We start from the raw sequence: 15,502 nt of genomic DNA, 5'->3' as shown, positions 1-15,502 counted from the left end.
CGTTGTGTGTCAGGAAGGACAAAATGAAAGCAGTGAATATGTAACAGCACTTAGAATGTGGGCAACCACAAGCACACCTTGCCAAGCAATGCTCTAATGCAGGTGAGCTGGACATGTGCTTGTACTGCCAGTGTTGGTATATGATATTTGCAGACAATTTTCAGACAGCTTAATCGGGAGGGGGTTAGGGGAGAGAGACATTCAAGTGGGCTATTGTAGGTAGACTACACAAGTATATTCTTTGTATTTCTATATGGGTTATGGGCTATGGGTCTGTGTGAGCAAGGTGCTTTCCACGTGTTTCCAAAATTTGTGAGGTTAGGCAGATGGAAAAATCCATGTTTGGAATGGGGAGCAGGTAAGAGAGGAATGAAGTAAACTTTTAGCCATGTTGAAAACAATTTCTTCATAAATAAACATATGGCATGGGTACAATTATGTAAATTTAGGGAACTCAACCAAATTTATTGAGGTACCACAAAGTGAGATAATTAATAAACATTACACTGCTACACTATGTACGTCCCCTTGGAGTAATATGACAAACACCACAGGGAGCATACTGTACATCACAGATGTTAAGATGGGTACAACTTAGTGATATAATGATACAATAGCCGGTAATGCACCATCCCAATTGACCAATCAGAGTCTAGAACCAACCTACAGTGTACAGTATGCAGAGTAAAGGGTAGTATTGAAAATATAAGTACTGTCTAATAATGCTTAGACTGCCATCCATGCTACACAACTCAAAGCAGGTTAATTAAGCTGTAATTTATTGTTTGCAGCTGTTGGCCACCAAATACCTTTCATTTTCAAGATCTACTGTACCTGCTATATATTGGTCTTTATTAAAGTCAGGCACCAGTAACGGTGTAAAACCCAGGTTAAACTAGACATAAAACAAACTTGCAGGCAGTACATCAAAGCCCTGTAATTATGTTACATTAGTATCAGTCAGTTGGAAATTGCCCATCAGTAGTGACATTATTGTGGAGATGATGAAATTGTTCAGGGAGGTATGTCAGTCATACAGGGTAATAATTGATGGATAGTAGGTGGCAGCAGATATATGCGGTTCTCGTGGTCGTACAGTGTTAGAGCGATTTTAAAATGGTGCCTTATTTTGAACCAGGGATGTGTTTTTCAAATAACACATCCCTGTTTGAACACAGCCAACATTAGTCTCCATGTGCAATGTGAGTCAGTTAAATGTTCATCCGTGCCTGCTTGTGCAGTTTAAATAATATTCATAAAATGAAAAATGAATAAAAAAGAAAAAAGGAATACAGAAGAAGCAACACAGCATTACCACCAGTGAACAATGACCTATACATGTCCATGTACTGAATCTAAGATTCCCAAACTCATCTCATAACAAACCATCCATAAATTTATCAAACATCAAACTGCTGTACATACTATGTATGTCCCTTGGAGTAATAAAACACCACAGGAAGCATATCACAGATGTTAAGATGCCATGAAGGGCTTATCCTCAGGGACCATTTGCTATTCAATGACATTGATATATATATGTGAGTATAAGAGCTATTTATCAGGGTGCTTCCATTCACTCTCTCTTTTACAGTATTAGTTACAATGTGCGCACTCTAGATGCTTGATGTCACATCTTCTGGAGAGAGAGAGATTAGAGACAAGATTACCACTGATAGAGTTCTCCCAACCTCTTAGCTTCTGGTATTAACTGCCTCCTGATAATAGCCAGCTTATGGTTTGAATAATGTACTATCACCACCGCCTTTATATTCTCATTCTAATTTAGGATACTGATAAGCATTTAATTGGTTCCTTCTATTGCTTTAATTCTATTGAAACGAGCTCATTAAATATCAATCATATGAGATACATACATAGAACATTGTAACATTGTATGTATTTTAACTGTTAGACATTTATTTCATTTAATCAATTCTTTTAAATACATTTCTTTGACAAAATTAGTAATTCTTTTGTTCCTTCTCTACCAAACAGTTTTTAGCTTCCATCGTCTGACGCTGGTGGTTTCAAGTAGCTTTTAGAGTTTAAGAGGTTTGCCACACAATCACCACTGTGACCAAAATAGTTATGTATATACATATAAATATATGAATATATATGGGAAATGTTTGAGGAGAATGTTTGACTTCTTACTTCCCTATACAGACAAAGCCCAGTCAGTGTACACCACAGGTATCCCAAGGGGGTGCGTATAGGTACACTTGACCCCCTGAGGTCAACCTCTATGAAGGTCAATCACTGAAGCCACAGGGAATGAGGCTAATAGAAAAGGGATTGACATAAATGCTCCCCTGTGATTTCCAAAGAAAAGAAACCTATGAGGAGAGTTAACAACCATGTAAAGGTGGTTTCCCAGTTAATGAAGGAGAATAAATGTAGCATAATCTGCAAGTTATGTTCATAATTTATGATGGTTAGGTTTTGGGTGGGTAATAAATGACCTAAACAAGTGATTCAGGTTTGTGGAAAGACATAAAAGTGGAAACAAATTCCCAGGAAATCAATTGTCTATGTTGTTCTAGATTAGTTTTACTGGAAATGCAAACTTTACTGACTGATGCTAAATTCATGATAACATCCCTTGTCTAGCCAAGTTTCATTTGAAAAAAAAGAAAGAAAAGGCCCAGCACTTTGAAACTTTCCAAGTTAATGTTTCAATGATATTAACATTAATTATATGAATAACAAATTTGATTTGTCAATTTGTGAAAGAAAACAAAGCAGTTTAACTAGACTGGTGTGTCTTGGTTTGATCTATCATTTATTATCTTAAAGTAAGTATGCAAACGTCACAGAAATTTGGTGAAATTGCCATTGGCTAACAAATGCAAATGAGTTATTGTATCTAGAGGCTAAGTATAGCTGTGTGATTACAAACAGGCTACATAGACATAGGCAAAGGCACTTTGGGTGTTAGAATGAGAAGGGAGGTCATTGACCGAGAGGGTCCAGTCATAGAGGGCGCACACAGTGTTAAATGGTTATCAGCTTACTCTAAGGCATGGTATAACAAGAGTGCTCAGGTTGTAACTGGGCAGGTAAGCGAGCAGCAAAGTCAATATCTCTGGAGCAATTAGCAATGTAGTCAGGATACTGCATAATGCTTGAAGTAAGCTTTGCAGGACATTCAAGGAATTATTCAATCTATCTCAGTGTCCAAGGAAGTTTTGTTGTTTACTGACTTTATATGGCATAGAACAACAAAGAGAATTCAAAATTTTTGTGAACACAAGTTGCTAGGAATCAATTTCAATTAACTGAGTTTTATCAGATAAATTGTTGCCTAAACTTGCAGAACAAGTGGATGGGGTACAAGAACCTACAAGTGTTTGAAAATATGAAATTAGTATTGACTGGGTCAATAAATCAAGGCTCAACTGCTAAAGCCTGCATTTGGACCTGATTCCTTCACTACGCGAGTTTAAATAACCAGCATCTATTAAAATAAAGATATATAGACCATAAGAAGATCACTATGAAGTAGAAATAGAGTGAGTGATATACATTTTAACTGAGTTAACTGCCACAGTTTTCAAGCAAGAAGTGGGATTACGGAAGCTACTTTACCCACAGTAGATTACTACTGACCCTGCCTGTGCGAGTGTCTGCGTGTTAATTGTGTGTTGTGTGTATATGTGTTTGTTGTGTGTTGTCTCTTCAATCATCATTGCAAGGGTATGACATGTTGAATGATACTAACACAAACTGTTACTGACAACCTCTATAGGGCATAAAAAATAGCTGAAATGTTGATTCAACTATTACTCTTAGAGCTTTTTCAAACACTATTCATTCCTTTTTATAAATACAGGAGGGATCTTTGTTTTCGATCTTTCAACCCATAGCAAGAAATTTATGATCTAGTCACCAATAAATGGTGACTAGATCTTAAAATCTTGCATAAAATTTGTCGGGAGGGAAATAGAAACATCAGTTTGCTTTGGTCTAACAATTACGAGCTATTTTTTTCCAGACCTTTGCGATGAAATACTGGAAAGAGGAAAGAACGCCACAGAATTATTTTCACCGATGATAACCAGAGTTTATAGTGAATGAACGTTCCATTGGATTCTGCAAATTTCGTTAGGTGGACACCGTCCAACAACTATAACTTGGCAAAAGCAAATATTCTAAATAAGCAAATATTCTAAATTTTGCAACTCGATTTTTTCTTCCTGTTTTCCAAAGCAAGTTAGCTATCAATCTTGAAAATTGCTTCTTTAAATGTCCCAATTGTTACAGCTACCGACCGCAAGGTTCGTAGCGGACCGTTATTCTATCATAGTTGAATGTAATAATGCTCCATGGTCACACCCGGTCTACCGGTAAGAAATGAGACACGCTCACCTGTCTGGCACGTTCTGGAGTTGTCACATTTTCAACGCCAGCTTTGAGTCCCAGCTGCGGTGATTCTCTTACTTTCTCAATGATGAAAGATGCCACATTGTTGAGGGCTTCGACTGTCCCAGTTAAAAGTGCTACTCTTTCTGATGTGCCTGAAGAAAAAACAAAGACAATGAAACCATCACTGAATTAAATTCATACAGTAAACTAGGACATCATAATAACTAAGATGGGAGAGTCATTGAAGGCACAGTGTAAGAATGTTACCAGCTAATTAGGCTAGGGTAGATACAGTAGGTGGTGCGTTGGTTAAGGAGACAGGTCAGAGAGGAGTGAAGTAAATATAACAAAGAATAACTACGATCAAATATATTGGTATCATTCAAAAGTAAAAAGCTAACTCACTTATTCAAACTTGTCAACTATTTTGAAGTATTCTAAATTATCAACTATTTCTCCACTCGAACAAGAACACGCCCCTCCCCGCCAACCAACAGGTCCCCCCGCCAACCGACGGGTCCCCCGCCAACCGACGGGTCCCCCGCCAACCGACGGGTCCCCCCACCAACCGACGGGTCCCCCACCAACCGACGGGTCCCAAACAAACGGACGAGTCTCCCACCAACCGGCGGGTCCCCACCATCCGATGGGTCCCCCACCAACCAACAGGTCCCCCACCAACCGACAGGTTCCTACACCAACCGACAGGTCCCCCACCAACCGACGGGTCCCCACCAACCAACGGGTCCCCACCAACCAACGGGTCCCCCCACCAAGACGGGTCCCCACCAATCGACACGTCCCCCACCATCCGAGGGGTCCCCACCAATCGATGGGTCCCCCCACCAATCGACGGGTCCCCCCACCAATGGACGGGTCCCCCCACCAACTGACGGTTCTCCCCACCAACCGACGTGTCCCCCCAATCATCAGGTCCCCCACCAACCAACGGGTCTTGAAGCGAAATCCAAGTTTTGTTGGTTAATGTACAGCACTTCATGGTAATGTATGCCAGATACTTCGGGTGGTAGAATGAGAAGAAGGGTGCTATACAAGAATTGGCTACTCACTTGCAGAGAACAGTGTGAAACGGTTTATATACCAAGTACTGGATACAGTGAGAGAGTGCAGTTATTGTGAGGAGATAAGTGGACTAATTAAGTCTAGCGTTAATATCCTCTTTTCTCTCAAATTGCTCTTTCTAACGTTTACTAAGGGACCTGGTGGTATAGAGGGCCCAATGTCCACAAGACTGTTGATTTTCTTGCACAATCTGTAACTTGATATGCAGTGACCCGGAGGGGATTTTTGGGATGCATGCTGGTAGCAGCCTTGTCATACCAATATATATTACATTGGATAGGGTGAACCATCTAATGCTGCTGGTATATAAATGCACTATGTATGACCACTCCATGCTGTTTCATCATAAAGGTACCATACGAAACAAGAGCACTCACTAATATTGAGGAAACGATATACACATTCAAGCTGGATACCAAGTTTGTAACTTGGCTTCAATAAGGTGGTACCAGACGGATCAGTAGTTAGACAATATCAATTACATATCATATCTGGAATGGCTCTTTGTTATATGAGTCCACCAATATTTCAATAAAGCGACAAAGAAATGAGAAATTCTGCAAAAAAATTCTGTATACGATCAAAAATGCAACTTTATGGCCAAATGTGAGACGTTACAGTAACTACAAGAGATATCATCTTAAGTTGTTCTATTTCAAGATTATCGCAAGATGCCATTGACTTGACCTCCTTCCCCTTTACACCCAGCTAGTGTTAATACTTAAACACCTCCAGGCCTAAGTTTAGAACTTATGCCTTGTTCACATTAGAGAACACAAGGGGAATCTGATACGGTAAGGGGGACCTGATCCGGACCGGGCCAGGGTGATCAAGATTGTATTGAGAATGTTCATTATTTGCCCTCAACGCTCACGCATAAAACAAAATACCAGCGGCAGTCTGAAGACGGACGTACTGTAGTACTATAAATATCAAAATCATAGCAACCTTTTTCGCACATGCAAAATGTTTTTTAGTACGTCTTCGATCAACCACACGCCTGTTCTCAAATTGGGACGCATCCCGGGATCAGCCTTTATTGCCTCCCAGAGGGAAGACAAGATACTGATCATCCATTCAAATGTGACCAAGGCCAAAGAATCATCATAATGTCATTCGAAATTAGATATTATTCAGATCTCTACTATTTACATTTTAAGGGTTTTTAACTTTCTGCTGTTCCAACCTTTCATCCAATACATGTTTAATGCTATACACCATTCCTGCAGAGAATAATTAAGTGTTCAAATCTTGTACAGCAGTTACCAATGGCTCTTCTCAACCTTTTTTGTCAATTACAGAAAAAATAAAAATACTAGAACGGTTCCTGTGTACAAAAAAACCCCCAAAACTAGTAGTTAAGTAGTAGTAGTACTAGTTATACAGTAGTAATATAGTATTAGTGGTAGTATTAGTAATTACATAGTAGGTTAGCCATAGTCCATAGCAATATGTACTTCGTTAATACATTATATAGTTTCAGCAACTAAACTCCGATCATATATTGTGGCGTCTCTCTCAGATTGTGTCTTTGTTTTCTCTCATACCTGTTACAGATTGCATGGAGGAGAGGCTCTGTGACAACAGAAACTACATTATTTGTTTCTGTAGGCTTAAAATGAAACAAATAATGTTCAAATTGAAAGTAAACGTAAATTTGAAAAGATACTACTATTGATCGCTACTTCAAATGTGAGTTTGGTTTGAATAGTTTGACATAAACCAGGACAGACATTTCCTCTTCTTCTTTTGTTATGTTAAGTGTCTATATGTCCCACAGAGCATTTGGAAAGTTTTGATGACATGTTGAGTATATACTTAACATGTAAACCAGATAAAGCATGCAAAGAGTGAGAGAGTTGAAACTGAAATCACTTAAATCATCTAAATAGAACAGACTAAGTCAGTTCTACCTAACTATTAGCAACAAGGGGTAATGTAATGAATTCGTTAGAAAGAAGGTTTTGTAGGGTTCAGACTTCAGGACGCAGAAGAGGCTTGGCACTGAGGGAGGGGAGGGGTGCAGTGTTAGAAAGCAAGCAAGAACAAATACATAAAAGAAAAAGAGAGAAGTTGTGGCTACAACAACATGGACACTTTTGGATTGATTAACAGTCGCACCTAACAGATGAGTCTATCAAAATCCAAAATTCCTTCAGTCTTTTATAACACCTATTGAATCAACATGCTGAGATTCCAAATGAGAAAACTCTAGTTAAATGAATTTATCAGTTCAGAGTCCTTACTGACTACAGTGCATCCTCACCATATCGATTAATAGTATCAATGTACCTGCTATGATGGAAGGGACAAAACACAACAAACCTGCAATAAACACACACACATATATACATACAGTCTAAGTGTAATCCACTCAAAGTTTTTTCAAAATGACTATGTATCTTAAACCCAGTGCAAGGTTCTAATTCTGTTTTCACATAAAATATGACCTCAGCAAATTTGATCAAAGGGGATAGGTAGGCCAGTTCATATGTCGATCAAAGCGGTGGAAGCTATCGATTTTGAAGCGAGCGTCTATGAACACAAATTATACCTTTGGAGCTGAGGGGTACTTTACACAATTGACAAATAACCACTGTAGGATACTGACAACCTTAGCAATTGAAAGCAATCACAGTAAAAGGCCTTACGGGTTATTTTATTTTGGTTGAATTCATTGAAGTATGTCATGTCAGTTTTGGCTAAGGATATTATCTGATCACAAAATTTTGTTTCCCTTATCTACTGTATCTCCGTTTTTATCACTCCTACGCCCATTTAACCTTATTGACAGTAACTAACATATAGATGGTCTCTTCAAATATTATAGATAATTCTTTCATTTTTAAAAGGAGACTTGAACCGCCTCAAGACCAAATTGGTCAACATCGGTTTTAAATCTGGCCTTACAGCCTGTAAATGTTGGGATGCTCTCAAGATCAGCTATGTGACAAATAGACAATCTTAGCTATGGTGCATGTTGTATGAAAGAAGGGGGGGGGGGCATGAGGGAAGCCTGACTGGAAAGTAATAAGAAGACCAAATTCTCCATTCTGGTATTATTTCTGAAATTAGCAGCGGCGTGTGTCCAGTTACAAGTTAACAAATTCAAAGACAATGTGCAATGAATGTATTACTTTATACTGGCTAAAAGCTGCAGTGTACAAAATGCATCATTTACAGTACCTCAACCGAACCTGGATGTTTCTGAGATTTCACAAGGCTTTGGTTTTTGTACATCAACCACTTGTTGATCTATTATTTTGTGAGACCACAGTGGTTGGTATAATAACAGACAGATGACAAATAGATCTAGCAAAACTGAAAATCTTTTGTTTCAAACTTAAACAATTACCAATTAAATTCTACCAGCAGCAGCAACCCATACTGTACAAAGGTTGATAATAATACCATGTAGGATCATCTATCTTTAGACTGTGTCTCTGCAAACTAAGAAAGATGCAACACTTCCCAACATGTGACAAATCACTACACGTTCACCTATGACCTCACACAGCAGGGACTGACAACAGAGAATCAATCAGTTTGAGAATAGAAAACCTGAGACCCAGGATAAAGAAAAGCAGGGTATTAAGACTAGACTACATAGCTATAGGATGTACAGCTGGGAAGACGCAACAGGTCTACAATACCCTTTAAATCCAGACAAGATGAAATATTAAATCATTCAACCATAAAACATCAGATCTATACATGAGCATGGTATTCTTCTAAGAGTGGCAGACTATAAGAAATATATGGCTGGGTCACAGTTTTATGTAGATTTCCCTATAATAACTCCATGTGATGCATGCATTCCTGCGGCCGACTGCTCCCTCATCTCCACTGTACCCCCCACCCCATAACATGTTTACAAGGTGAGGGAGAGGGGGAAGGTGGTTCATACAATTGAAAGTAGATCTGCTGGTTCTTTATATTCTGAGGTCATATATGAATGAGTCGGAATTCACAGAGCAGCAGACTCCCTCACTTTGGCAGAGGGGGTGAGCTGGGAGACAAGATTTACTCTAATTATATACGTAGAGAAACAATCCACCAAGATGCATGATTTTACCATATTTATGATCTGAAACTTACTGATTTGCATATTTACAAGTGATGATAAAGTACACCAGTCTACTATCTACATTAATGCACTTTTCAATCTAATAGGTCTACCACTTGTCAACATGTTAGCACTGCGGGCTCATCTGACCTCGGGTCAATGGCCACTTCCACTTACTTCACAGGTAACATTCATTGAGTTCTACAATGTAGTCTAAACTGGGAGAGGATACATGTGTTATCCACAAATGCCAGATCTACAGTATATCACCTGAAAGTTCCTACGAGTGGAATATATAAGTGTTCAATGAATAACATATTAATTTGTGCTGTCAAAGTATTTCACAAACAGCCAACTTTGACCACATTCTGATCATAAGAGTCATGTTGATTTTTTGATGGTCTACCAGCCAATAATATACTCTCCTGGAGTAGGTGAAATTATCCACATCATTTTTAACGATGTGTCGCCAAAGGTGGGATAATTTTAGTGTCACGGCAATAAAACCAGCTGGTTTTTTCCATATATATGGCTAGGACACAGGAAAGGGTCCCATTCAGTATACACGGTATTATTAGCAACATAACTTTCATATCATCATCGTGTTAAATAGGTAATGTTTTAATAGTTCAAGGCTAAACATGATGTATCTACTTTCATACTTAACTGTCCACACAAACTACCTACACGTAGCACTCTAAGAGCTCTACAACTGACTGTGATAAAAACTGAAGCTTTTCAACTCACAACTTAACTGTCATTGTGTAACAGTACGAGCCATCGACCAAAACTGCTTAATTTTATAAAAAAAAATATCACAGTTGAAAAGACTTGAACGACAGATGATATTTTTTAGTAACCTTTATGTACATAGTTGTTTTAGAACACAAATCTTTCTCCTTAATCCAGCAGACAGTTTGGTAACCAAAATTTAGGTACAAACAAGGTTCTTTGAAATCAGCCTTGAAAATGAGAAGGGGCACATTAATATCCTAACTACACAATGGAATGTACCATAACTCCTCAGATGTTCTATTAATAGTGGTCAACTCACAATATCAATAGCAGGGAATAGTGATCCAAATTGTTTTTTTTTCCCCAAAAAATACTTGGAGATGATATTGATGTTGGCCTCCCCATGTTGACATCAAGGGATAATAGCTACAGTATATGTTTTGAGAGACAGGTGGGATTTTGAGATGGGTGCTATGTTTCGAGATTCTGTGATACATCCTCTAGAAACAGGCATTTTTGTTTCAAAGTTCCCATACTGCTGGGAATTTGATCAATTTGAGAATTAATCAGTGACAGCTATGTGGAATTAAGGGACAATTACTGGGACACTTTTAATCTGGGGACGGCTCCAGAATTCCCAGGACGTCTGAACACGTTACCCTAAAGCTAACTTTCCATTTGACATGAAGCTTCAAAACTAGCACATGTAGCTCTACAGATTGGAAGATTTGTAAGAGGTTGAAGGGGTCGACTTGGAAGTAATACAGTGAAGGGAGGGGGGGGGGGCAGGTGCAGTGATAAACATTACCGATTCCGGTCGGTTAATCCAAATTTAGCGCATGTTGACCAGAGACAGAGGAGTGAAGTAAATGCTGCATTGTGTGTTGAGTTTGCAACGTGACAAAGTCGATGTTGACGCAATAACTGAAGATCAATAACCATCCTAGGATAACTACATTATGTTGTTACAATCACTTAAATGTTTCTAGAGCTCTACATAGTCATTAACACTTATTCTTATTCTTGTTCCAATACAGACAATTTGTGTCCCACAAATTTAGTGTATAGCTTTATTTTATTTGTTTATCCCACACCATCAGACTTGAACTTAAAACCTCAATTTAACTGAATGTGATCCATATAAACTTTTTGAAGATATATATGCAACTTCCTTAACTATTTGGATGCATATTTGATGGTGCTACTTACCTCTGTGATGGCTAAGACTATGCACCCAGTACTCAATGAAACTGCAAGTGAATACTTTCTGGCATGTTATTGTATGTTAAGAACCATTTCGTATCATTGATATTTATACAATTCAACTTGTTTGAAAACTTCAAACTTGAAGGACATGCTTTCAAGTATTTGCTGACATGTTCTATTGTTCAAGAAGTACCATGGTACTTGAATTTTCTTCAGTCTACATTTGTGTGCACTTTAGTAAGTTGGCACATTCATTGCAACTACTTATAGATATTAAGTGCAGTCATTACATTAAACAAAAGTCTGTTACAGCAGCACACACTAATGAAGCATTCTCATCAGAATGCCAAACTTGAATTGCACACAGATTTATCCTGCACGTGGAAACAGACACTGGACCGAGATTAAAACAAATCCTGAACTGCTTCCCATTAATTATCATTACATTAGCACAGCACTTTGAAGAATTCTAATAGCTCATGTCACATGATGTGGGTAAAGTACCTGACAGATCATGATGTGGGCTATTTTGTATCATGAATAATAATTGTTCGTGGGAGGTGATGGGTGATTGACTGGATAATACGAGAATTCCTGATGGTCCCTTTGCCTCCTTAAAGGCGTCTAAATGAACAATAACATACTTAACTAGAGCAATTAGCTAAACAAATGCATAAATTTGTCACATCACCAGATGGGTAAATTAACACTGAATCTTCAAATAACAATCCTGAATCCCTCCTAGCCGATCACAGGCTATTTATAGGCTCTGGCATATGAATGTCTACAAAGACCAAGCAAAGCAAGGTAGGCAAACCACTGACCCTTTCATGTACTATTGTACATTACCAAAGAGAGAACTTTTGGAGTACATGGCAGGCAGTGAGATGTTCATATCCAGGGACTACAATAAGACAATGCCAGCATAAGTATGCATGTCTGCAAAGACAAAGCAAGGTACATACCCAACTGACCCTTTTATGTACTATTTGTACATTACCAAAGAGAGAACTTTTGGAATACATTGCAGGCAGTGAGATGTTCATATCCAGGGACTACAATAAGACATTGCCAGCATAAGTATGCATGTCTGCAAAGACAAAGCAAGGTACATACAGTACGCAACTGACCCTCTCATGTACTATTTGTACATCACCAAAGAGAGAACTTTTGGAGTATATATTACAGACAATGAAATGTTCATATACAGGAAATAAGAATGTCACTAGACACAATTGTTTACAAAAAACCAGGTTATAGGCCGCCTATATTTCCTGGCAGTGGAAGCTCCGACATATTAAATATAACATTCAAAACATAGATAACGATTACTGAGGAGCTGGCCGAAAAATCCACAAAGCAGAAAGAGGTACAAGGAAATAGCCCGGTGAAGGGGGGGGGGGGAAGGGTGGGGTTGAGGGCACTGCTGCACTGAACTTTTATTATCTCTATTCTGTTGCTACGTAGTATTGAGCAGCTGGGCAAATCATAAGCCTGGAACATCCTTCCACTTTCTCAAACTGAAAAAAATTATTTGACGGTTTGAAGTTGGGACATGGTATAGACCTTGCATCCGTTTGGTATAAGTTCTTATAAAGGTATTTTACATAAATCAGTTTGCAATTAACTGATTGATACAGAGCACCAACTGTTGCTAGGAAGTGCTCTGTGTTCTGATCTATTGTGTTGTTGCAAGTCCACACGCACCTTGCCTGGCTTCAAAGCATTCTTTTTGCTTGATGGAACTAGTTCTCTTTCATATTGTGATTTCATTGGCACATTACCATCACAGACTACATTAACTAGCATACCTTATCTTTTTGAGGGTCAAATATATTTCGGCTCAGTACACTTATTGAGATCAAATACAGATCCCTACTAATACAAACAACCTCACAGTATGAATAAGCCCTCACTGTATTGAGTAAAAGTGCTGGTAAATATTCCAGCTAACAGCAATCCTCGATAATGTAACCTGTCTTCAAGAGCTTGCCCACACGAGGCGGTTACAAGGAGGGTGACTCAAATTAACATCAAATAAATCACACATTTGCTTTAGAATGGGTCTCAACAAACCCTTCAATGACCCACTTAACCATCTCTTAGTGAAGAGGACACCAATAACGTACAGCATCCCAACCTTCAGTTACCTGTTTCTCTCTTCGTCATACCTTACAGTGTTTATTCAGCTAAACCAGCAGAGTGCAGACCTTACTGTACGTTCTAAATTGAGTCAATATAGGCTCTGCCCTCTTAAAAGGAATAGTTTTGTATTTACACCGATCCGTAACCATTCCGACAGGATAACGGTGCCAGCGTGCAAATAAACCCAAGGCAAAGTCCACTTGTGAACTACCTCTAATACTAACATGAAGTAAGAACAAAGTACTCCAGATTAAGATGGCTGCTGACCATTGAGCTTGAAGGACAATATATATGTATGCAGAATGCATGGTGTACAGACTACAGACAGATAAAACTGTGAACATGCAAGAATGTTAAGCATCCTTGACAAATGGCTATAATTCAGCTTTATATTCATGTAGGTTTCTGTTGTTTTATGTATCCCATGAGACTCGTCGTTTCATCTTTCAAGACATTAACGAGAAAATGAACCAAAAAAACCAAACCAAGTTGAATATAGTGTTCATAACTATTGAAGATAATGCACTAGGAGCTCATCAAATACATCATTTTCATATCATGGAATATCTGGTCACCCAGAAGACCAAGCATTTCATCACTATGCTAATTATAAATTGTGCAAAAAATACTGCTCAGCTAGAATGTACAGAATATGTACCCATACCACTATGATTTCATAGCCAAATTATGCAGCCTGGGTATTTTTGGGACTGTATTTCCATCAAAAATGACACAATTCCAAAGAAACTCAGTGGAGGGCCTACTGGTTTTGCTCTTAAACATAGAGGCTCAATGATTTCAATAATTGTTCAAATGACATGCACAGGCAAGAAAGACTAGGAGATCTACCTAACAAAAAGTAATCGAAATAAGAGAACAAGTAAATAAACTAATTAATTAATTAAAGGAAATATAGCTACTTGAATTACAGGAATAGGCAAAGGGTGTCACATGTTTATTTGTGCCTGTGTTTTAGCTCTTGAACTCTGGCACACAAATCTCCTTACCATGACAATTATCTTAATTAACAGTTTCAGATTACAATTCACAATCTGGCTAACTTGGCTTCTTGCCAGCCTGTATAGACCCCCTCTCTCTCTCTCTCTCTTCCTACATGTGTACACATGTACAATACACCCAATGGCCAATCAACCATTCCAGAGGCTTATATACCAACCATGCTGATAGATGAGGATGACTTCTTAAGGCCAAGATGGAGTGAACTTTTCATAAATTCTTTTGGAGCTGTATTATCTGATGATTTACAACTGTCTGCTGTTTTATCTGACAAGGAGAGGCGTCAGTTAGCTGATCATGTACTATGCCTGACTGGTAGTATTAGCTTGATCAGTACTATGCCCGGCTGGCAGTCGAGACTATGTGATGTATAATTTAATCCTATATATACACACATGCTGCCAGTCTACCAGTTGAACATAAAATTCATAGGCATGAATAATTCACCAACGAGTAATGAGTTATGCAATAGAAAAAGGCTTTAACGGTAATTATGAAGCTCTCATATATGCAATAATGAATACATCAGCTTTTTGAGTTACTCATGATCCTTTTTATTTCAATGATAGAACCCCATTACTAAAAGGTAGGTCATTTGGTTTAAAATATATTGAAGTTTCAATTCTAATAATGAAGTAAAAAATTGGAATATTTAAACATTTCCAATTGCATTTCAGATGCGGTGACTGATGTGTGTCTGAGTTATGAAATGCAGAGTTCCGATATGGAAACATGGATTACTTGCTCATTAGCCTTCACTTCAGAGCAGTCACATTAGAAAGCGAAAGCCATAACTTAGTACTGGCCACAAATTTTGGCGCCGATCTTGATCTATAGTGCTAAATTACAAGTTTCCAATTTTGAGTAGCTTCCTAGAGGCTC

At 38.4% G+C, this 15,502-nt stretch overlaps 1 protein-coding gene across 1 annotated transcript in view; it reads right to left on the bottom strand.

Moving 5' to 3' along the window:
* LOC139972181 (RNA-binding protein Nova-1-like) overlaps nt 1–15,502 on the bottom strand; it is an 80,440-nt gene that overhangs the window by 23,667 nt on the left and 41,271 nt on the right. The window contains exon 3 of the mRNA XM_071979182.1: nt 4,372–4,520. Within this exon, the coding sequence (XP_071835283.1) occupies nt 4,372–4,520 (149 nt within the window). The remainder of the gene's footprint in view (nt 1–4,371; nt 4,521–15,502) is intronic.

Source organism: Apostichopus japonicus, chromosome 8, assembly GCF_037975245.1.
Source record: "Apostichopus japonicus isolate 1M-3 chromosome 8, ASM3797524v1, whole genome shotgun sequence".
Taxonomy (NCBI): domain Eukaryota; kingdom Metazoa; phylum Echinodermata; class Holothuroidea; order Aspidochirotida; family Stichopodidae; genus Apostichopus; species Apostichopus japonicus.
The sequence above is the reverse complement of the archived record's forward strand: the minus strand, read 5'-3'. Positions and strand labels throughout refer to the sequence as shown.